The sequence below is a fragment of the Pseudorasbora parva genome, chromosome 23 (genome assembly GCF_024679245.1).
Source record: "Pseudorasbora parva isolate DD20220531a chromosome 23, ASM2467924v1, whole genome shotgun sequence".
Taxonomy (NCBI): Eukaryota; Metazoa; Chordata; class Actinopteri; order Cypriniformes; family Gobionidae; genus Pseudorasbora; species Pseudorasbora parva.
Window position 1 is genome coordinate 19805392 of NC_090194.1, and position 24462 is coordinate 19829853.

At 40.5% G+C, this 24462-nt stretch overlaps 2 protein-coding genes across 4 annotated transcripts in view; both read left to right on the plus strand.

Moving 5' to 3' along the window:
- The window catches only part of cdc42se2 (CDC42 small effector 2), a 58472-nt gene extending 50416 nt beyond the window's left edge, over positions 1 to 8056 (plus strand). For all 3 annotated transcript variants that reach the window (XM_067434114.1, XM_067434112.1, XM_067434113.1), the window contains one exon: positions 4245 to 8056. The gene's annotated coding sequence lies outside the window, so the exon portion shown is untranslated. The remainder of the gene's footprint in view (positions 1 to 4244) is intronic.
- A 7611-nt stretch (positions 8057 to 15667) lies between these two features.
- The window catches only part of sptlc1 (serine palmitoyltransferase, long chain base subunit 1), a 31981-nt gene continuing 23186 nt past the window's right edge, over positions 15668 to 24462 (plus strand). Inside the window, exons 1-7 of the mRNA XM_067432742.1 lie at positions 15668 to 15805; positions 16718 to 16825; positions 19403 to 19497; positions 19724 to 19817; positions 22002 to 22074; positions 22152 to 22284; positions 22434 to 22563. Of these exons, the coding sequence (XP_067288843.1) occupies positions 15752 to 15805; positions 16718 to 16825; positions 19403 to 19497; positions 19724 to 19817; positions 22002 to 22074; positions 22152 to 22284; positions 22434 to 22563 (687 nt within the window). The 5' untranslated portion in view covers positions 15668 to 15751. The remainder of the gene's footprint in view (positions 15806 to 16717; positions 16826 to 19402; positions 19498 to 19723; positions 19818 to 22001; positions 22075 to 22151; positions 22285 to 22433; positions 22564 to 24462) is intronic.

A 24462-nucleotide genomic window follows, 5' to 3' on the forward strand; every position in this document is an offset into this window, starting at 1 on the left:
GTTCAGATGCCTGGAAAATGGGCCTGAGACCGCCACCCATTTTCGGCATGAGGAATTAGCGACAGTAAAAACCTGACTCGCTAGCGTCGGGTGTACTGTTTTCGCCGCTCTCTCCTTTAACAGTCTCAATGCCTCAGCGAGAAGCACGTGACTGACACTGCTTCTTACAGAGGGCTCGACCACGGCTTGAATCGCGGGGTCTGCGAGCAAAACTGTAGCGAGAACCTCGTTTTATATGTTCAACACCCAATATTATATACCAGGAATGGCCTGCCAGGCCTGGGCTCGTAAAGCCAGGGGTTGAATTAGATTCGGGGGCTGGCCGCTTAGTAATAGGGGCCTGTTAGCCGGGTTGCTTGTGCTGTAACACTGCTTGTAACACTGTGGGGATAGTGTTAGTTTTGGCGGTGCAGGCTTTGCAGTGGGCGCACGCCTCACATTTATATTGTGTGTGCGAGAGTGAACTTTGTGAAAAGTGCTTGGGTGCAGGAGTGCAGACTGTAAAGTGGGCACATTTCCTACGTAGAAAGCTCTTTTGTGTGTAGTGTAAACAATGTGCAGTGGCGCACAACCTACGTAGAATACCCACGGTGCAAACCAGTGAGCAAATCCACAGGGGTAAACGCACACAGCATTAGTGTGCAGACGAGCGTGTTTAACACAGGCTAGTTGACTGCAATATTTCATCTCCAGTCACTTAACTTAAGGGAACTGGGAGAATGTAAGGAAGTGCGGGTGGTATGTGAGCCATTCCACAATGCCGTTATGCTCTAGTCTAGACTGAAAGCGCGCATGCAGACAAGCGTGTTTGACCACAGGCTAGTTGACTGCAATAAGGCTAGTTGACTTTATATGGTGTAATCCGGCCGCGGCGGGATTTATTTGTGATTTTGTGAGGCTGAATTAACAGTGCTTATGTAGGGGTGCACACTGTGTAGTGGACACTTTGTCTACAGTGTAAAAACCTTTCCAGCCGCCTGAATAAAGGGGACTGGAAGTGATAGAGTGAAAAAAGGGCTTAGCTTGGCAGCCATTTTCCGACGCCCTAATGCTCTGACAGTGAGCGCGTGCTATGACGTAAGCCGCGCTCTAGTCAGCAACGCGCTGTGGAAGGGGCGCGCGCTATCATGACAAGGCAGCCATTACAACTTCCTTGGCAGTAAGCGCGCGCTGCAGCGACATTGTTCTTGACATACCCAACAGCCCGAGCTCGCTCGTCTAACTTACTCTAGTATTCTCTGTCCGCAGCGCTTCAGCACGGCGGCGGTAGAATGAGCACGGCGAGAGCTTCGGCTCGAGTTTGTTTATTCACTCTAGTATTCTCTGTCCGCGGCGATAGAGCGACAGGACGAGAGAATTGGAAGCGTGAGGTAAAACTCTGTCCGCGGCGCTTCTAGCACGGCGAGAGCTTCGGCTCGAGTTAGTTAATTCACTCTAGTATTCTCTGTCCGCGGCGATAGAGCGACAGGACGAGAGAATTGGAAGCGTGAGGTAAAACTCTGTCCGCGGCGCTTCTAGCACGGCGAGAGCTTCGGCTCGAGTTTGTTTATTCACTCTAGTATTCTCTGTCCGCGGCGATAGAGCGACAGGACGAGAGAATTGGAAGCGTGAGGTAAAACTCTGTCCGCGGCGCTTCTAGCACGGCGAGAGCTTCGGCTCGAGTTAGTTAATTCACTCTAGTATTCTCTGTCCGCGGCGATAGAGCGACAGGACGAGAGAATTGGAAGCGTGAGGTAAAACTCTGTCCGCGGCGCTTCTAGCACGGCGAGAGCTTCGGCTCGAGTTTGTTTATTCACTCCAGTATTCTCTGTCCGCGGCGATAGAGCGACAGGACGAGAGAATTGGAAGCGTGAGGTAAAACTCTGTCCGCGGCGCTTCTAGCACGGCGAGAGCTTCGGCTCGAGTTTGTTTATTCACTCTAGTATTCTCTGTCCGCGGCGATAGAGCGACAGGACGAGAGAATTGGAAGCGTGAGGTAAAACTCTGTCCGCGGCGCTTCTAGCACGGCGAGAGCTTCGGCTCGAGTTTGTTTATTCACTCTAGTATTCTCTGTCCGCGGCGATATCGCGACTGAACCAGAGAAGAGGAAGACTGAGGAAAAACTCCGTCTGTCCGCGGCGCCTCCTCAGCGCGACGGTATAGTGACGAGAGCTTCGGCTCGAGTTCGCCTATTCACTCTAGTATTCTCTGTCCGCGGCTGTAGCGCGACGGAATGAGAGAAGAGTGGGAACAACTCTGTGGCAGCGGCGGAAGAAGAGCCGCGGCGGCGGCAGAGTGAAGAGAGCTTCGGCTTGAGTGTGCTCATGTCCTCTAACATTCTCTCTTTCCGCGGCGCTATTCAGCGCGACGGGGCGAGAGCAGAGGGAGAGTGAGAAGAGCTCCGTCTTTCCGCGGCGCTTAACGACGCGGCGGAACGAGAGAGTCCTCGAGTAGAACAAGCCTGTAAGCTCTAGAAGTGGCGTTGCAGCGGCAACACACACACAAACACATATAACACTCAACATAGACACAGTTTAAAGGATATATAACGCCGGATGGCGTAGCTGGAACGGCAGAGAAGGCGGAGAGGGAGTCCGTCGTCCTCAGCTGCAGGTTCCGCTGGTGCCTTTTCAACGGCGGTGCTTCTTCCGGAGACCAGCGAAGGTATCGCTGAAGGAGATAAAATCTGACACCTATTGCGAATTAGGGTCTTATATAGCCTCCTGTATGCAAATATAAGCACCTTTTTCGGCGGGCTTCTGGAACGCCCCCCATTGGTTCGTTCCTCTCAGCCGCCTCACCATAGGTTCCTGCAGTTGCCGCAGCCCGGCCAATCAGAGCGCTCCTCGCGCTGGGCTATGGCCGTGCAGCTCACTGCGCTTTACATAGATACCTTTATTAAAAGTTTTGCTTCACATTCTCGAGAAAAGGAGTTTTTCCCATACGTAATACGAGGAACCTCTCTCGAAAGGGAACTGAATGATCTTACCAGTGCTGGGTCCGCACTCACCCCTATTGCGGTCTTTGATTGTGAAATTAGCTGATTATCAATAAAATCCAGCTCATATCTGTTGATTTTGACGTGACGTAAACTTCATTAAATCTGCATACAGTGAGTGAATTGAAGATCGGATTTATATCTGTTATGCGGAGACACATTTATGTGCCCAAGCCTAAATGAAATCAAGTGACATCCAACCTATCAGATGATCCCTCAGAAATCATTCTAATATTCTGATTTATTATGAGTGTTGGAAACAGTTCTGCTGCCTAATATAGTTGATGAATAAAAGGTTCAAAAGAACTGCATTTATTCAAAATAAAACAAATATTTTCAAATAATATAAATCACCTTTACTATCAATTTTTATCATTTTAACACATCCTTGCTGAATAAAATTATTTATTTATTTATAAAAAATAAAAATAAAAAAAAGACTGACCCCAAATTACTGACCAGTTGTGTATATTGTTGTTACTAAATATTTCTATTTTTAAAACATTTTTTATAAGTATTATAAAAAAATATCACAGATTATGAAAAAAAGCAGCGGAACTGTTTCCAACTTTGAAAATGAATCATCATATTAGAATGATTTCTGAAGGATCAAGTGGCACTGAAGACTGTATAATATAGTGAAAACCAATAATTTTAAATTGTAATAATATATCCCAATATAATATTTTGTGTATTTTTTCTGTATTTTTGATCAAATAAATGCAGGCTTGATGAGCAGAAGAAACTTCTTTCAAAAACATTACAAATAGTAATGTGTCCAAACTTTTGGCCTGTACCAAATCGTCCTCGTCTGCATCGTGATGCATTGAAGAAACGATTAATTTCGACACCCCTAGTCTGCGTTTTAGAACGCCACATCATGCAAGAGATGCTGCAAAAGATCTAGCAGGAGTCTGTGTCGACGGGTCAGGGCTGTTTTGGCAGCAAAAAGGGGGACCAACACAATATTAGGAATGTTGTCATAATGTTATGCCTAATTGGTGTACGTGTTTGTTTCAAGTGCAATTTTGAGAAACACATCTAGAAAAGGAACAAGCGTTTGTAACTTCGCATACAGAAATCCATCATATAGCTATGAGATCCATCAGGAAAAGCCACTCGCTTCATGTTCATGCAGGGTTTTTCTTTTGTCTGTGCAGAAGCCCTACGCTGAAGATAAGAGAAATATAAACCCAGCTTACTGAATATGTTTACAGAAGTGGTCAGCCTCTTTGTATGATGCTAATCTGTGTGATATTTTCCGCAGGTTTTCTGATGAGTTATTTCTGCTCACTGGTTCCCCTCCAGCATCTCTCAATGTGCCCTCGACGGCAACTTCTCACCTCATTCTTACCCAGCAAACACATGGACAGTTGTGCACCCCATGGTAAAGAGATCGTCCTGCCCATCGGACAGCAGGACACAACAGCGCTTCAGTGTCGTGTCCCTTACTGCTTCATAACAGACGCTCGCATGCCCCTCCATGCCCTCCAGCCTAGAAGTGTGAATTGTGTCCAAAGTGTGTCCCTGCTTGCCCGTAAAAGGTTGCTTTCCCATTACACACATTTGTGGGTCTGGAACCAATAAGAACAGTTGTTTTGGGTTGGTTCTCTTTTGTTTGCTCATGTAAGCCTGCTTTTTTGTGGATTAATCATCAGCGCGGAGCCGACAACAATGTTTGTATAAGAGAGTGGCTGCAGCTACAGTCATGCGGTGCCAAACGGATCAGTGCAACGGAAAGATAAGAAGTGCTTTGTGTTTTAACATGAGCACAACAAATGCCATTTATAAGGAAATGTGATTGTTACTTTGCTGTTTACAATGTTCCAGTTTGCATTTCTTGTTTTTTTCTGTTCTCACTGTAATGATATTTGAAAATTAGAATAATGACTGATGTTGATGAGTGGCATTTCACCCTCTGCTCTGCTGTCTGCTGTGTCCATGTTACCGTCGTAACGTGATTTAAAGCTATATATAGTGTTCAGATAAAATGTATAAAAAGCTATTTTGTTTAGTTCTAGTGCTCTTTATTGATGTAGCCATAGGGGCATTTCAATAAATAAGGTTAAAGACCTATGACGTGAAATTTACCTAGCTCAGGAAACATCAGCGGCACCTATCAGCCATAGCTTTCTGTTTGAAGATGACTGGACCCATGGTAGATCATGATTCAAAATTGAGATGCTCACTAAGATCCGGTTTCTGTGTGTAAAAGTACAGGGACCCTAAGGGGAACAATTGATGGAATATTTTGTGTTTCCCCCAAGAAACTTTGCGTTGGACACAAAACTGGTGATGGGAATGATTTGAGATTTGACTAAAACTATATTTCTATGGTTTTGTGAGTTTTGGAGGAACACAATACTGCAAGTGAATGCAAAGTTTCTCTGGGAAACGCAAAAGCATTGACATAATATTTCCTCCCATGTCATTTTTTTATATCACCAGGTTCCCTCAGGGAGTCCCTAGTAAAACACACAACACCTGCTGAAAATGATCACCTGGCTTCTTGTAGAGGTCATCCGCTTGATCCAACCGATGTATTTTGGAAATATTCAATGGATACCTTATTTACTGAAATGCCTTTATATTACAAAGTCTAAATTCTGGGCCGTTCTACTCTCCATTGCCTACTAGTGTAGTTTCTTTCAGAAGTTGTTCTAGATTTAAGAACATATATTTTCCTTTAGAAAGACACTGGCTGCGTCTGAAAGCTTCAGGGGCGACTTGTTGCCTTGCTGCCCAATCAGGCAATAACTTTGCAGACAGTGTTTGCACACGAAGGCACCTCATTGGTGGAAACAAAGCAAAAATTTAATTACTACAATAGTAATTTCTCGCTAGAAATTACATCAAAAGTGGAAAACTTACATTTACACACAAACTGACCACCAACCGCACCATACAGATGCCATACTTTTTCATACTTGTTTTAGCTCAACTGTCACAGAATGTAACATGCAGGATTGTAGGATATCAAAGGCAGCAAAGTATGCCTAAATCGATCATTTGAATGGATCACAGGTGGCGTAAAATGAAGCTAACACTGGACTGGGACGTGTCTTGATGCCTTCCTCCCTTGGAATGCGTCCTCAGAATGCAGCATTTTTCCGATTTCAGAAGCAGCCTCTGTTACATTCCATTCAAAAATGTTGTGTTGAATCTCATAAGACCCATCGAGAACAAGTATGGATTATATATAAGCCCCCAAAAAGAAAGTAGCCCTTGTTACATATGTTACATGCACTTACCATAGTAATTATAGTTAATTATGCATAATTACATGCAACTAACATAATCCAACCCTAACTTATAGTAAGTACATGCAGTTTATTATTACTCAGTACTTAAATATATAATTACAGGGGCTGTGTTACAGTTTAATTATACATTTAAGTACTGAGAAATAATAATTAACTACATATACTTACTATAGGGTTAGGATTTGGAATAGGGGTTTGTTTATGGTTAGTTGTATGTAATTATGCACAACTAATCATTTTTACTTTAGTAAGGTAACTTGTGTAACAAGGACCCTGTAAAATAAAGTGTTACAGTATAAGCACATTTTTGGGACTTTTTTGCATTGTGATGTATCTTCATAACAATCCTGTAACCTCCATAATGGGGAAATCTGATTTGAAAATTTAAAAAATGTGCTCCAAAGTATGCTTAAATTATAAAAATAATGTTACAATGCATATATATTCTTTTCATTTTGAGGTGAATGTGAACTTGCACTAGGCATGTTTTTTGTGAGATTCATCTCTTGGCTGTTTTCAAGATTAAACAGGTAGTTTAACCTCAGCTCTGGGACCATTTTGGGGATTTCCGCCTGGAATTGGCCTACCCAAATTTAAAAGCTTCCCAAAACCACATACAGTGGTCTAAATACACAATTTTGGTGTCATTTTACAGGAAACCCTTTGAAGTGACACAAAACACTGCTGAAAGTGATAAACATTTAAATATGTTATACTCTCCCTCGATAATGCCCCCCCCTCCCCCAAAGCACCTCTTTTTTAGTGGGTTTATTACAGCTCAGACAACATATACTTAAATGTTTATCACTTTTAGCAGTGTTTTATGCAACTTCAAAGCATTTTCTGTATGAAACCAAAATTGAGTTTTAGACCACTGTGTGTGGTTATGGAAAGCTTTTCAATTTGGGCAGGCCAAATCCAGGGTCCTTGAAGTTTAAGAAGTTAATTCGATTTTCAGCTGATTTCAGCTATTTGTGGGTTACCACAGTTAACCGTACGTATAAAAAATGGCTAAAGTCTTCTGAAACCTAATTATGCCAGTGTGGTATAAGACAAAACGTAATTACATTATTGTCAGATAAACAGTAAAAAACTGTATATTTTGGTGTCCCTTTGATTTTGGCCCAGTGTGGTAAGGTTTATTAGATTTCATAAAGGGTAAAATCGTTTTAGTTGTTTGGTATTGTATACAATTTAAGGCCTGCTATGTCATTGTGAATATATTTGCCAGATGAAATGTAGAATCTTGAAATATTGGCTTTGAGAAAGTCAAAAGATTACTTGTATTTGAGATAAATGCAAGTAAAATCCCATGTAGGTTTTAACATGGAATGCTAAATGTATCGGTCCCTGTTAACTGTGGTTGTTTTATCAAGTGCTTTATGTTTGTATATACATATATATATATATATATATCTGCACTCTGTTTCCCATAACCCTCCCTTAAATTATTGTCCCTGTTTTGCTCCTGTTGTTTGTTTCGCCGGCATGTCCGTCTTTGGCCGTTACGCTGGCTCTGAGAGCTCTGTCAGTCCATGGACTTCAGTGTGAATGATGTGCTTTTCGAGAAAACCCCCAAAGTATGCATCAAACCACCATACTTGTTCAACCTTTGCTGTGACACAAACTCACTGTATTCCTGCTTGATTTTAAACCGTCAGGGTCTTTCAACACCTTGAAAATACATCTTACATATTTGTCAAATGTTTAGAGCTTTCTCTGGTGTGCAACCCTAAGCCATCAGACATTTTGGCACTTTTTCTTTGGACCTTTTTATGCAAGCAATTTTTTTTTTAGGTAAACCGAATTTCTGCTATACTGTATTGTGTACTGGACTGAAATGGGACTGATAGCAGAAATCAGAGCGGATATGTGACGGGATGATGAAGACATTGAGAAGCCCATCTAGTTAGATTGCTGATTTTGTTTTTATTTTATTGCAGTGTGGCCAAAGTGTTGTCAACCAACATGCAATACATGACGATAAATCTACTTTCTGCCTTTGTTTTACCATGGATGGATTCCATCATCAGGGAAACAAGCTCAGCATTGTCAATATCAGATGTCAAACTTCTTTTTTGGTACCCATGTTATTTTACATTGTATGTCAACTGATAGATTACCCAATGTGTTATGTTGAAATAAATATTTTTTACATGCATTATTACTTGCTTATTTTTACAGAATTAGAAATGTAAATGTGTATTATAAAAAAAGTATGCATTTTATATGGTGAATAGTGTTATTAATATTAAAGGCACAGTATGTAATTTTTGCCAGCATAGACCAGCAGCCATATCACCCTGTAGCCCAAGACTGGTTTCCCACTGAAGCTAAGCAGGCCTGAGCTTCAGTGGGAAATTGCTAGCGCAATATGGCTGCTGTCGCATCATCCAGGTTTGGTGGTGGTTGAGGAGATTCCCCCTTCCATATGTAAAGCGCTTTGAGTATCTAGAAACGTGCTATATAAATGTAACAATAGAGGTTGCTTATTCAAAACAAAGGCGTAGCTTGATAATGCCTTGATTTTGTGGAATCATGAAAGTTGTCTCCACCTCTACAGCCCGTGGAAAAGAATCCGACGGGACTCGGGCACAAATCATATTTGTGGATAAACTAATGTATTAAAGATTTATTAACCTTGCTGTAGTATGAAGTAGAGTATGAATTATTTGAGTGTGCTGAAAGTTATAATGCTACTCTGTGCGTTTGCTTGTTGTACACTGCAGTAAGCTAGATCAATATTAGGTATGGTAAAAATGGTACTTATGGTAAATCATGAAAACAAGATTTAAACAATAAGAATTACTGTGTTGTGCTGTAACAACGATTAGTTCTCTGTCAAAGAATGTATCCAAACAGTTGCCCACTGGCCTAATAAAACACAAAATATTAAAATGTCTTTGGTGAAATCAAGGGTAACGTGGGTATGATTGGTGGGTGACACACGGACACAGTCCGTGTCCTGGTTATTTCTCTGGATTTAAACATTCTTGGAAACATTTGGGATAATGTAAGCAAGTTATCAAGATATATAACATTGTTCTAGTGGGTTTTGGAATGTAAAAAATCTTACATTCTGTGCCTTTAAGTGTTGATAAAAAAAGAATGCATGAAGGCTATAGCTATTTCATGTTCAGATATTCATACCAAAAATATTCTGGGGGCCATGAAAGCTTTGTGAAAATTATCAAAAATGTTGGAGGTGGCTGGCAACTTGGCAAGGAAAGAGTCTCTGAGCTGCTCTGCGACACCATGGATTACGCTATCAGGTCGGAAAGGTCACACTAGATGTAAGCGGAAATACCAACCCTGTATTTACAAAGCGCTCGTGCAAAGACTAAGGCCCTGTCCCAAATGGCACACTTCACTTTCGGTCTTGTGGACTTACAATAACTTACAATGTGTGCGCGTGTCCGTTAAAGGGGTACTTCAGCGCTGGGAAGATGAATCTGTATTTAAACTGGGTCATCAATGCAGTAGAAATGTGAAATTATTTTTGAATTTGGTGTCTTCTAGACTGAGAAAAGACAGAAAATTTATTTTTGTCCCATGGGGATAAAAGACTACAATTCCCAGAATGCTTCGCTGCCCTGTGAGGCCATTCCCAACGCCACCAACTTGATTACAGTGACTGAGTTGAAGACACTACAATTAAAAACTGATCGTGTCTGTTCAATATAATGAGTCACCGCACGAGTGTCACAGCACTGAGCACTAACTGCAGGAGTGATGAGAGCTGAGGTAATCGCGACTACATTCGCGGCAAACATTCACAACGCAATTTCAGTCTGGCGCGTTTCAGTTCATGCCTTTGCAAGCTTAACTTTCATAGAAATGAATTTGAGAAGTTAAAAGACTTACATTGCACACCATAGCTCCGTTTAAATGATCCTGTCTGCAAGCTGAGCTCTCCCTGCAAGCTTGAGTGTTATCTCCCATCCCCCATGCGCGGATTCAAAACATGCGGAAATGGCTCCCTCTGCTGGCTGTAGTCTTTAGCCTCTGGGCAAACATTCCTCCTATGATGCAAAAATCGTAATTTTGCATCATAGGAGGAATTTTTCCAGAAATAAAATGCATAAATCTCTCGTCTCAGGGAGATATGAGGGGGGAAAGCACAATAATTTGAATATTCTCCAGGGTTTCTACTGATACAAAGCCATATGCTAATCGCTGAAGTAACCCTTTAAGTCCACAAGACCACAGAGTGTCCCATTCGTCATTTAAGCTTAAAGAAGGGTTCTCTTGAGTGCCCCCTTTGTGGCTGTTATGCGCCCTCGTTACGCACTTCAGCTGAGCCCGCAAGTCTGCGAGCTAAACAGAGAACTTCTACCCAGCAGTCAAAGCGGCATTACGTTGTGAAAGTGTGGACCCAGAGGAAGACTGTGAGGGTTTAGGGTGCCATTTGGGACAGGGCCTAATACAAGCGTCCTTTAGCAAAAAAAGGTTTCATTTTTGTAAAGATGGAGTTTTGTATTTTGCCACTGAAGTCCATTCTGTGGAGAAAAATTGAATGTTTTCCTCAAAAACCTTTATTTCTTTTCGGCTGAAGAAAAAAAAAGACATGAACATCTTGGATGAGATGAGTAAATTATCAGGATATATTTATATTTACAGTAATACTGTGAAATATTATTAAAAATTAAAATAACTGTTTTCCATGTGAATATATTGTAAAGTGTAATTTATTCCTTTGATGAAAAACACCTAGGTTACAACTGTAACCTCGGTTCCCTGAAAAGGGACCGAGTGTTGCATCGATTGACACTATGGGAACGCTTTGCCTGATGACGTCGTGAAGCACATGTAAAATCAGTCCAATGGTGAGACGGGATGTCAGAGCCGGTGACGTCACGAACCAGGAAGCTATAAAGCCAGCCCAAACAAAGCCGTGCTAGCTTCGTAAGTCTGAAGCAGTCGCTTTGACAGGCACGTAGGAGATATGGTGTCACGATGCAACAGTCATTCCCTCTTCAGGGAACGAGGGTACAGTTGTAACCTAAGCATCTAAAGCCCTAACAGGGCACAGCAGATTATTGTTTTCCTGGTCCGTATCTTGAAACGGTGGAGGACAGAAGGTCTGTAGTACTATAGATCTGACTACATTCGTAGGGACCTTGGGAATTTAACCTGGCCTAGGATGAAGGAAGGCCTTAACTATTCCAGGTGCAAATTCCAGGCACGAGGGAGCAACCGACAGTGCTTGCAAATCCACTATCCTTTTAATAGAAGAGATAGCGAGGAGGAACAAAGCTTTTAAGGTCAAAAACTTATCAGGAACCTCCTCTAAGGGCTCAAAGGGACCCAAGGAGAGGCCCCGAAGTACGGTAGCCAGACCCCGAGTCGATACCCTAGCGGGGAACTACAGGCCTAAGCCTCATAGTACCACGGAGAAAATGAGATACCAACGGATCTTTACCCACAGACATACCATCCACAGGAATGTGGTAAGCACTTATGGCCGCCACGTAAACCTTCAAGGTGGAAGGGGATAGAGCTGCAGTACACCGGTCTTGTAGGAAATCCAGCACTGTCCCAACTGGACAATTAACTGGATCCCACTGACGGTCACTACACCATGAAGTGAATACTTTCCACTTCAGAGCATAAAGTTTCCTCGTGGAGGGAGCTCTGGAGTGTAGAATGGTCTCCACAAGCTCAGTTGAGAGACCTGCTTCTATGAGCTGAGCCCCCTCAGAGGCCAAGCCCACAGGTTCCACAGTTCTGGGCGAGGGTGCAGTAACGAGACCCCTGCTTTAGACAGAAGGTCCCTCCTGATGGCCGCCATCACGGTGATGGGTAACTCCAGTGGAGGCCCATCGAGGAGAGATATTAGATTGGAGAACCAAACTCTGCCTGGCCAACGCAGGGCTATCAGAATAAGGTACAACTGTTCTCTGTGCACTATCTCCAGAACTCCTGGGAGCAGAGCAACTGGGGGAAAAGCACATAGACGTAGCCTCGGCCATGTCTGAGCCATTGCATCCAACCCCAGGGGAGCTGGATCTGTGAGGGAGAACCAGAGTGGACAGTGAGTTGTCTCTCGAGATGCAAACAAATCCCCTTGAGCCTGGCCGATTACACCCTCCAAATCTGCTCCACTACTTCTGAGTGGAGCCTCCATTCCCCGGGCCTCAGCCCCTGTCTCGACAGAATGTCCGCCCCTAAATTCTGAGCCCCAGGAATGTAAGCTGCTTTGAGGGAAAGCAACTTCCCCTGGGACCACAGGAGGATCTGGTGCGCCAGTTTGCGCAGCGGATGCGAGCACAGACCTGATGATTTAAATAGGCGACCACTGATGTGTTGTCTGACTGAACTAACACATGATGGCCCCTGAGATCTGGAATGAAATTCTTGAGAGCAAGAAACACTGCCAACATCTCCAGACAGTTGATGTGTAATGACCTAGTTGGCCTAGTTTTATATTTTTTACAGCTGAAAGGATGGACTCTATACGCGACGATGACAGGCGTGCCTGCATCGATGTTGAGGCCCACACCACACCTAGGAAAGTGGTCTTCTGTAATGGAGAAAGAACACTCTTCTTGGCGTTCAGCCGTAACCTCAACTCCTTCATATGGGTAGAACGAAATCTCGATGCCGAACCGCCAACTGATGTGACTGAGCTAAAATCAACCAATCGTCGATGTAGTTCATAATGTGAATGCTCTGCAGGCGCAGTGATGCCAGAGCTCCATCTACGCATTTTGTGAAGGTGCCGGGTGATAAAGCTAGGCCGAATGGAAGTACTCGATATTCGTATGCTTTGCCCCCGAAAGCAAACCTTTCTGTGATATGGAAGGATGGAAATGTGGAAGTATGTGTCCTTGAGATCTATCGTGACAAACCAGTCCTCGGACCTAATATGTGGCACTATTTGTCTCAAGGTTAATTTTTTGAACTTCAACTGCATGACTGTGGCGTTCATCACCCGAAGATTCAAAATGGGACACAACCTCCCCATCCTTCTTCGGAACTATGAAATACCGGCTGTAAAACCCAGTTTCCCTGTTTGAGTGAGGTACATAATCTATGGCCCCTTTCTCTATCAGAGTTTTCACTTCTTGTTCCATTACCAGAATCTGCTCTGGGCCCACCACTGTAGATAGGACCCCCATAAACCTGGGCGGGCGAGACCCGAACTCGTAGTTCAGAAACCACTTCAGAGCTAATACCCCCGCCCTCATCCATATCACCAAGAAACTCAGCATAGTAGGCTTGCAGCTTAGTGGGCAACGTCGGGGCTTTTAGGGAAGATATAAGACCTGTTTTTCCCATGATCTCCACACCTCAGTGTGGAGATCAGGAAAAAACGGCAGGCCCCGATGATTAGTTTGTGATCGAGATGGCAGGAAACGTTCATCCAGTTTGCTTTTAGAACAAACATCCTGGTTATCAGCAGGCCAGTCAATGCTCAATCTTTCAACTGCCTGTGTCACAACCTCAACCAGCTCTTCATAAGCATGTGACTGAGGTGGCGAATCCTCAATTTCTTTGACACTAACACTCTCCAGATCCTCAGAACTGGAGAGCTGCATCAGAGGTGCCTCAATCGGGGCGGAAGTAACCGCAGCGTGTGCTTCCAAACCCAGAGAGAAGGCACTGGATCTATCAGGTGAGGGTAGAGATAAGGCTGGGCCCGTCTCAAACCCCGCTGATAGATCCACTTGCGAATCCCAAGACTGCAATCGCCGCTGGGCCTCGGCAGCAGCGGAACCGAAGCCCTGGGGAGCGCGAGCCTGAACGTCCTTGCGAAAGAACACCAGGCGGGATCGGAGTGTCCGCAATGGAAGCACTTCACAGTGCCCACAGCCAGCTCCCTCAAACGCTAGCTGTGCATGCTCCTTTCCCAAACAAGCAACATATAATGGGTGTGTGTGTGTGTCCACTCGTAAGGAAATGCGGGCAGGGATGCACACACACTCTAAACTGCTGCTTATTTGCCATAGTGATTTTGTTATCGTTATCTTTACTGAACTAGAAAAACCACTGAACAGATATACACACAGAGCACTACCGAAGACACAGAAGCTGACACAGCTTTGTTTGGGCTGGCTTTATAGCTTCCTGGTTCGTGACGTTACCGGCTCTGACGTCCCCTCCACCATTGGACTGATTTTACACGTGCTGCAAGACGTCATCTCGCAAAGCGTTCCCATAGTGTCAATCGATGCAACGCTAGTTCCCTAGAAAAGGAAGCTGAATTTTCATGCAGCATCATTAGTCTTCAGTCATGATCCTTTAGAATTCATTCTAATATGATGAATTGATGCTTAAGAAGCATTTCTTAAACCTTGTGGTACATTTGTGTTAAGAACATTCTAATAATAAACGCATTTCAACGTGATGTTATGCATTGAACTGCAATAAAAAGAAAGCAGAGTGAAAGAAGAATGAGTGTTTACTGAGGTTAGACAATGACGCATGAAACTTACCCAGTAGCAACAAACCTGTATAAATGACATTAGTGAATTTAGTGTTTGCAGCAGAACAAGGTCAGCCATCACAGCTTTGCCACAATTACAGTCTTCATTCTGCATGATCTGCTGAGGAAAATTAAAGACGTAGCCTATGCAACATGTCTGCATCTGTGTGTAAAAATAACACATTATGACACCAGACTAAATTAATATCAATGCAATAAAATGTTGAGCTCTGTCCATAGGCTAATATCCACTTAACTCACCTTGTCACACTCCATGTCTGTCTCATACACGTCTATTAAATAGTGTACAGTCAATTACAGATCATAAAAAGCCCACTAGGTGTCAGACTAATACATAAAGTGATCAGAAAGTATCCTTTGATTTGTGAAATGAAATGGTCTAACTAAGGATCACCCCGAGACAAACACACCGAGCCATCTGTGTTTGTGTCCTCATAGTATCATTATTAACAGCATTAGCTGACAGACGTTTATTCAGTGCTTTTAACTTTTTTTTTTTTTATTCCACAAGGTTTATCCAAATAATTTATAAAATATAACAAATTTGGTTAGCAAACAGTTTTTATCCAATGTATTTTGCTAATACAATAAATAATCGCTTAATGTTCTTCACATATCATTCTGAAAATAAAAAGTGCATCAAGTAAACAAATGTCTATTTGCACAATTGCAAAAAAAAAGGCCTCAAAATTGATAGATAGAAATTGTCTGCTTAATTATTTCCAAAACATGCTTAACTGAACAGGTTTGGACACTTCTTCAATTTTGTTATTAATTTCAAATTTGTTTAGCATTTTTAATGCTTTGTTCCAAATAGCTACCTATTCCCTAGGGAGACCGGTAAAAAGAAAAAAGCATTTATAATTACTACACTGACTACACTGATGATTTAAAAGATCAACAGTGTGTTGTAATGCTGATATCAAATAAGTGAGTGACACCCCCCCCCCCCCCCCCCCCCAAAAAAAAAAAAAAAAAAAAAACTGCACCTGCGTGTGGCTTCCACGCGATGGCGCCTCATATTAATCAGGAAGACGCACTCAGTCACGTGACTCAGTCAAAATGGCGTCGGGGCAACAGTGGGTGTTGGTAGAGATGGTCCAAGCCTTCTACGAGGTAACTACAAACTTTCTGCTTGTATTATATTTATTTTTTATGTTGTGTTAATATCGACAGACTTCTTGCGTGTGTTCAGTTAAACAGCACCTACCCATATGATTGTATGTGACTATATTTCAAACACAATCTTCTTTAGTATTGTCACTCCAGGAAGTGTTAAACTGTCAGACAGGTGAGACTCACTCATCTACATCTGAATTTACTACAGTAACCCCGTCAAAAAGTTACGACCTTACTGATAATACACTAAAAGCATGGCATTAATATGGGGTCTTATGATATATATAGGAAGCTTTCAGAATCGTTCTGTCATGTTGTGGCTGATTCCAAAGTATTATAGTAACAACAACTGGTATTTTGGATTTAAATCATGGTAACGTTAAATGTTTTAATGGATTGTGTGCTGTTTATTCTGAATCTGGAACTCTATTGTTATTTTTCACTGTTGTCAAAATGAGTCATTAACTGTGACCAAAACTGCAATATCATTCTTTTTCTGTGAATGCCTTATATTGATTGTGAGAATTTTAGATGAGAAGTAAAGCTGTAATATCCAAAAAGAAGACAAATTATTACAGTAATGGTAATATAATCACTGCTTTGCATAATTTATAACTTATTTAAACAAGACACTGATGTTAAAAAGTAGTTAATTTCTTCTGATATTAATGAGTAGAAATAAACAACACATTCTTCTTTAGGATGTCTGATAAGGAGTGCTTAATCTGGAAAGCATTGCATTGTAATTATGATGTAAAGTCATCTGATGAGAGTGACGAAAAGATGAAGACCCTAATATAGGATGTGCATCACAAGTGTTAATTTTTCGCTATTTTACAACGGCTTATGAATGTTTCCAATCAAATTGCAGTTAATTTTATAATAGTGTGTTGTTGATTTCTCTTCTAGGCACCAGCATATCATTTGATTTTAGAAGGTATTCTCATTTTATGGATTATCAGACTGCTGTTTTCCAAAACATATAAGCTTCAGGAGAGATCAGACCTCACAGAAAAGGTGAGAGATGCATTATGCACATCATACAGACACTGGTTCAATGTTAACTGAAGGAGGTTTTCTATATTCCTTTGGCTATTTGGGATTCAAGCAACTTTAATATAGCCTGACAAGCCAGACCCACATCAAGATGTTTGGTCTGGAAACTCACCATAGACAGGCCTCAATCCGAGGGGCGGGATAAACGGTTGTCTTTCAAACTCCCTCTGCACGCGATAGGATAGCGCTACAACCAACCAGAGCAACGAAAGTGAAAAAGAGCTTGTTGATAGATTAAACATTCACCGTATCCGGTCGGCTAAACTCCGAACACATCTTCCCTTTTTAAGAATGACTTCAGTGCCGTTCTTTGTTCTTTTCTCAGAGAAAAGCTTAACTCCAAGTCTTCCAGAATCGCGGCCAAAGTTGATTCGAAAGACCGCTGCCATTCGCCAGTTTCTGTGTTTACTAGAAGCACGCAAACGCAACTCGGCCGTCGTCATTATGGCCCCGCCCATCGACTCTATACACGATGTGATTGGCCCGGCAAGAGTTAGAGGAATACAGCTCAGAAGGGTATTGAGAGTTGCTAGACGACACTAGCGGGCAGATTAAATTTGCTGCCGCTAGGGTGCGTCTAGATTTCTAGGCTAACTTTAATATACACTATCCTTAAAAGTTTGAGGCTGTTATGATTTAAAATAAATAAATAATTAATTTGCAAATTTCTTCTGCTCACCAAGACTGCATTAATTTTTTTATGAATACAGTAAAAACAGTAATATTGTAAAATATTTAAAGTTTAAAATAGCTGTTTTCTATTGTAAAATGTAATTGATTCCTGTCATCATTACTTCAGTCTACAGTGTCACATGATCCTTCAGAAATCATTTTAATATGATGAAATATTTCAGATTATTATCAGTGATGAAATTAGTTATGCTGCTTCATATTTTTGTGGAAACCTTTGAAGGTTTATTTCCTGATTAAAAATATTTATTTATTTTTAAAAAGTCTTAATTTTTAAAAATGCCTAAATGTTTGTCTTTTACTGAAGAATATGAAATATGGCATCTCATATTTCATACATTTTCATATATCCATATAAAGCAACAATAATTTGGAACTTTTTTTTAAACACCATAATAAGATGCTACACACGTACATTTGCAGATTTTTAACTATAATTGATTACTATTCAAAGAGTTGACATTCACTCAAACTAAATTTGCATGAGATTTCCAGGGGGTTATTAGAGAAATTCGTGTTTTAGGCATACTTTGTGATTTTAATCCTGTCCGAATCTCACACAACCTCATTATAAACTCCAGAGCAAATGACCTACTGTTTTTTTATCATATCTATTTTTATTTTACGGTTTTAACTCAACAGTCCTCTGAGAAATCTGAGAGAAATCTGATCCTACCTGGGTGTGAATGTTTATACAATGGGACAGTTAAATATTTGAATCTGTGCAGTTATTTTTAGGGAAACTCACAGATAAAGTAGGTCCAGGCAGGTCTTCTTGACTGCATTACAGTTCCATATCACTTTGCCAAATGATTGCAGTTATTTCAAAGTTCTGTACAGCTGACAACAGTAAAACAACAAAAACGTCATTGATGAAACAAATAAATACAGTAAACAATTTCCATGTTTTTGCTACAAAATTACGGTCGATTATGTATGGAAAGGCAAAGCACATACTCCCTCTCTCCCACTCAAACCTACACACACTCGCAAAGAAACGTGTCATCAGCGCCGCTCTGGTGATTTTTATCAGCAAAATACTCTTTAATTTCCCATGTGGGATCAATAAAGTGCCTACAACTACTACTAACAATTTTGCGCAGCAATAACAGCGCTGTTCTTAAAGCAGATTCGCTATTAAGTAATTCACATACACTAAATCTCTCTCTCTCTCTCTCTCTCTCTCTCTCTCTCTCTCTCTCTCTCTCTCTCTCTCTCTAATAAATGCATTAGTCTGCTATGCTATCAATGGCTCAAACCTCTGTTACTAGCTCTAAAATTATATTCTGTAATAAGTCTTAGGATGAGATGCGTAATAAATTAGTCGTATACACACAAGAGCGTTTTAAGGACAAAAACCTGATAAATGTCTTGAAACACATCATCTGAACAATGTTTTGTTGTGTGATAACCATAGTATAAGAGGAATAATTGACTCCGGGCCATTTAATTATTGAAAAATAATTTACCACCTCAGGTGTGCATTATTTTTTCTAATAATTTAACCACCCAGAGTCCATTATTCCTTAAAGACGTCATACGTGACATATGCGAGTAAAGCAGATGAGCTTCTGTAACACCCATATCTAGAAAACACACACTCCCTATTCTGTAATAAACAGAGAGATGTTCTCTAGTCCAAATCGGTACATGAAATCACAGACTTCAAGTTATAAGAGTTGTAACGTTATAGACTTGTATCTAAGAACAATTTAGAAATGTGTCAAATGAAACGACAATATTGTTTAACTTATCGTAATTTGATCCAGCGACTTCAAGACACAAAATTTAGCTTTATTATTATTTTATAAGCATTTTCATTCTGCTCTTTATTCCTGTGTGTTTCAGGAGAAAGAGGAGTTAATTGAGGAGTGGCAGCCTGAACCGCTGGTTACTCCCGTATCGAAAGACCATCCTTCCCTTAATTATGACGTGGTCACTGGGTACGTATTGTACAATCCAAAAGTGGAGATATTTCTTATTTGAAGCACTGTTCAAATTAACATGTCTCCATCCCAGCTCTGTCTGCCCCGGGATGGAGATATTTCTCATTTGAAGCACTGTTCAAATTAACATGTCTCCATCCCAGCTCTGTCTGCCCCATATGGAATAATAATCACTGTGTGCGGTGTAAATTATACTGACTGAGGCAATGTTTTTCTTTTACAGCCCTCCAAGCCACAAAATCATCGTAAATGGGAAAGAGTGCATTAACTTTGCCTCATTTAACTTCTTGGGTCTGCTCGACAACGAGCGCGTGAAGGTTTGTAGCAGCACAGACGCTAGTCGAAGTGCTTTTCCATTCTTCTCATTTCCATTCATCATAGCAGTTCGTGATTGTAATGTGCAGTTTGCTCATTAACGCTAAATACATCTTGATTTGGAAGGCATAGTTTATGTGGCACTTTTACTTACTGTTGTTAAGATTTTTTATGTTTTTGATAGAAGTCTCTTCTGCTCACCAAGGTTGCGTTTAGTTGATCAAAACTACAGTAGAAATAGTAATAATGTGAAAAATTATGACAATTTAAAATAACTTTTTTTCCCTACGTGGATATATTGTAAAATGTAACTTATTCCTTTGATCAAAGCTGAATTTTCAACATCATTAGTTCCAGTCTTCAGTGATCCTTTAGAAATCATTCTAATATGATGATTTCATGATTATATATTAATTATCAATGATAAAAACAGTTGTGAGAACAGCAATTATTTGTGCTATAAATTTTTTGTAGTAACTTTACTGTAATTTTTCATCAAATTAATGCATACCTGCTGCATAAAAAAAAAATCGTATTGATCCCGGTACTTTATATTTGGATCATGTAATGAGATTATTTATTTGCAAATATATAGTTTTCGAATGAGGGATGTGGATAAATAAATGTGTTAAATATGTTTATAACATATGTTTAGCTGATATAATGGCCCACAGAACAAATGAGAGTTTAATCTTTGCTGTGAGAACATTTTAAAACAGTGTTTTTGTTCAGCACCATAAGGTTACGATCAACCAAAATCGGACCTAATTTTAATACGCTTCTGTTGTCATACTCTTTCAACAAAATGTAATGGCTTGCTCTGCTTCCAAACGCACTTTCCTTGTGCCACTAAGCAATCAGAGATAAGTGCGTTCCTGTAGTCAAACATTGAGCATTTGGGTTCAATTCCCAGGGAATGTATAAACTGGTAAAATGCAAGTATAAACTTGAGTGCAATGTAAGTTGCTCTGGATAAAAGTGCACCATACAAGAATGGAAATGTAGATTGGCTTGAACCCAGATACTGCCGTATATAAGTGAAGAACCACCAGACAATTTCCAGCCAACATGAAGTAGTTTTCTCTCTTTTTGACTTTTGTAATGTGATATCATAAACCATTAAAACATTTGTTTCAAGTTGTATAACGTTTGAGTAATGTACAAATGACCTGGAACATGTTTTAAGCAAAGTAAATACTATACCAAAATACTCAGACATTGAGTAGACTAAAACTTGACAAAAAAAGGACAAAGCTGACTAAATATGATGATAACTATAATGTACATTTGACACAGGACTAAGGGACAGATTTACTTAATGGGGCAAATTAGCATGAGAGCGGCATCCTATTGATCTACTGTAGATGCGCAAATGAAAGAACACAGACGCAGCCGGATAATTTCCATAATGACCAACACAATTTACCAAGAGAAGTGCAAATTAGCATTTGGTTTAAGACATGCTTTTTTTGTGCTGTAAATGATGGCGCAAACACCAGTAAATTGACTAGCGCAGACCTTAGTAAATCACCTTGCATGATTCATTTAAATACTCTCTTCCTACATTTTTGTGTCTGAAAGGGAAACTCCTACAAATACATATGCAATAAGGTCAGCCGCAAAAATACCCGTCTACACCTTTTCAGCACAATTTTTCACTGCGTCTTTAGTAAATCCTGACAGTTTGTAAATCTGGCCCTAAATTAAAAAATAGCTGACGAAATTAACACTAAGACAAAGTTTGTTAATTTACTATAATAAACTAGTATGTGAGGGGAAAAAACATGCATATGAATAGACTCTTGATTTGTCCTTATAGGTAAAAGTGCAATAAACATCACATTGTTGCCTGATGGCATAGTAAAACAGGGCAGAATATCAGGGCAGAATGTCTTAACAGGAAAAAAAAACCTCTTGATATCTGGCAATTTCAATGAGATTGCATGTGGATATAGTCACAGTTATCATTTAATGACATTGTTGTCATCATCATCGTCTGGTCTTAGTCATTGAAAAAGAGGTTGTCTACGTGTTTCGGCATAATTTTCACTAATTTAAATAAATTTGCCAGAATAAAGATGTTAATGTTCTTGGTCATTACAGATCTCTGTTTGATGAAAATCTTATTGTACATCAACAAAAGTATTAATTCACTGTGTCTTACATTATCATTAATCTGTTTTCAGTTGAAGGCTCTGGCGTCACTAAAAAAATATGGTGTGGGAACTTGTGGACCAAGAGGATTCTATGGGACCTTTGGTAGGTAGTTTTATCACCTCAAGTATCTGTCTGTCTGATGTTGCTGTGTCAGTTTAAAGCATTTAAATGTTCTGCAGATGTTCATCTCGAGTTAGAAGAGCGCTTGGCAAGGTTCATGAGAACAGAGGAGGCTATCATCTACTCATATGGCTTCGCAACCATCGCCAGTGCCATTCCAGCTTACTCCAAGAGAGGAGACATCATCTTTGTGTAAGTTCCTGCTCAACCACAACATCCTTTCACTTCCATCGAGCTTCTTAATAACATCCACAGGTGAACATCTGTGGCAGCGAATAAAACAGGAACATCCTTAGAAATGATAAAGCAGCCTGATCTGTCTGTGTCTCTGGTTTTCTCAGCGACGAGGCCGCATGTTTCTCCATTCAGAAAGGCCTCCAGGCTTCACGCAGCTTCATTAAATACTTCAAACACAATGACATGGAGGATCTGGAGCGCCTTCTGAAGGAGCAAGAGATTGAAGATCAGAAGGTGAGGAGGGTTTTAACCAGGTGACATGAAAAAAATTCAATTTTTTGACTTGATTTTAAAGCTACACTGTGTAACTTTTTTAGTTTATTGTTAGCTAAAAACACGTAGTTCTTTCAAAAATATATGTGCTTATTAATGTATATTTACTTCTTTCAAGTCATAAAGTATTCTCGTAAGTTTATAATATGCCATTGAAAATACATACGGGTGAGGGGTTCAAATGCTGGTCACCATGTTGCCCCTCCATCTTGAAAAAACATTAGCCAAAGAGGGACATACCCATAAATTCAAACTTCGCCTTTCACGTTTTAACACTAGATGGCACCGTGAAGAGGGGGATTGCCATGTTAATCTTGGACTAAATCGGCCACCGTAGGAGTAAAAACGAAATAAGAATTGAGAGGAACAGAAACTATTATTCACCGGATGGTCATATACCTTTTCACCATCACACAGTGTAGCTTTAAAGCTGCAGTAAGCGATTTCTGAGAAACACTGTTGATGTTTCAAATTTACACCCAAGCATACACACCCCTCCCTTCATTGCTCCGCCCAAAAAGTTATAAACACGCTATGTAACAACCACTAACAGCCTGCTCATCAGACAGCTAGTATGGATGAACCATCTGTGATTCAACAACACTGCATCTTGGTTCTGTGAAGCAGCAAAAAACAACAACGTTACTCGCGAATCTGGCAGAAACAAAGCAACCCTAGCATCCGTGTTTAGGCCCTCCCACTCTCTTATGTCTCTCCAGCGCTGGAAAGCTTTTCCAATGTTATCGTGGGTCCTAAAGCCCGGGACAAACCACTGACTGTGTTGTTGCGTTGTCGTCTGCATCACGACCAAAAAGCTGCGCTTGAACAGTTCTGAAGATCTGACTCCTGCTGCGTTTGTGCTGCGGCACTCGTTCGGATCATGCTTTATTAAGTAGACACGTTCAGTTTTTATTTGTATTGTCTGTTCTCTAACTGAACTAAATTATTTTATTACTATAAAAAAAAAGAATGATGGTGGGGGCGGTGCCACTGTGTGCAAGTTATGTAATCGGGGTTGAATCTGAACACCGGTAACACTGACTATCGCGGCAAGCCTAGTCAACTGAGGTCAAGTCTTTTTTCGTCATTCAAAAAGGAAACCGTGACTAGGACTGCAGATTGCAATCTGTAAACAAAGTTTACCATTTTGAATATCAATCCTGCTGATCACTTTCTTAATTCCAGTCGGCTCATGTAATTAAAAAAATATTTGTGCATTTGAATGTCTAGGTAAGATGTTAAATTATAACAGCCTTCTCTCTGTACTGTCTTGACTTTTTTGCTCGCTTTCATCACTTTTGCTTTTATACTCTTGCACTGACTTGTTTGCTAAGCCAATCAGAGTTCCCTCTCTCACCGACGCTGATTCAACATTCTGAATCAACCCAACTAGAGCCAACATACCGTGCGGAACATACCGGAAAAATTAAGCTGACATATAGCAAATATTAAGAAAATTGTTTGTTTAAGTGTTGATTTAAATTTCCAGAAATTGATTATTGCACCTTTAAGGCAATGCTTTATTTTACAGTGTTCTTGTTACATTTACTTACCAGAGTAATAACAGTAAATTATGCATAATTATTACTTTTTGATAAAGGCTTTTAAAAACAATTATTTTACACACTGATGTATCAAGCGCAATATGATTGAATTAAATCAAATAAAGTCTATCCACCCTAACAACCGCTCAAAAAGACCATAGCCACTGTTCATTCTGTACACACTGTACATTCGCTCAAAACACATAATGAAAACATGCATACTTTTTAAATGCAGCTCCTGTTTGTTTGATGTTTTGCTATACATGTATACATTCTTCTTCATTCATAATTATTATTTTTATGTGTTTAACTTTAG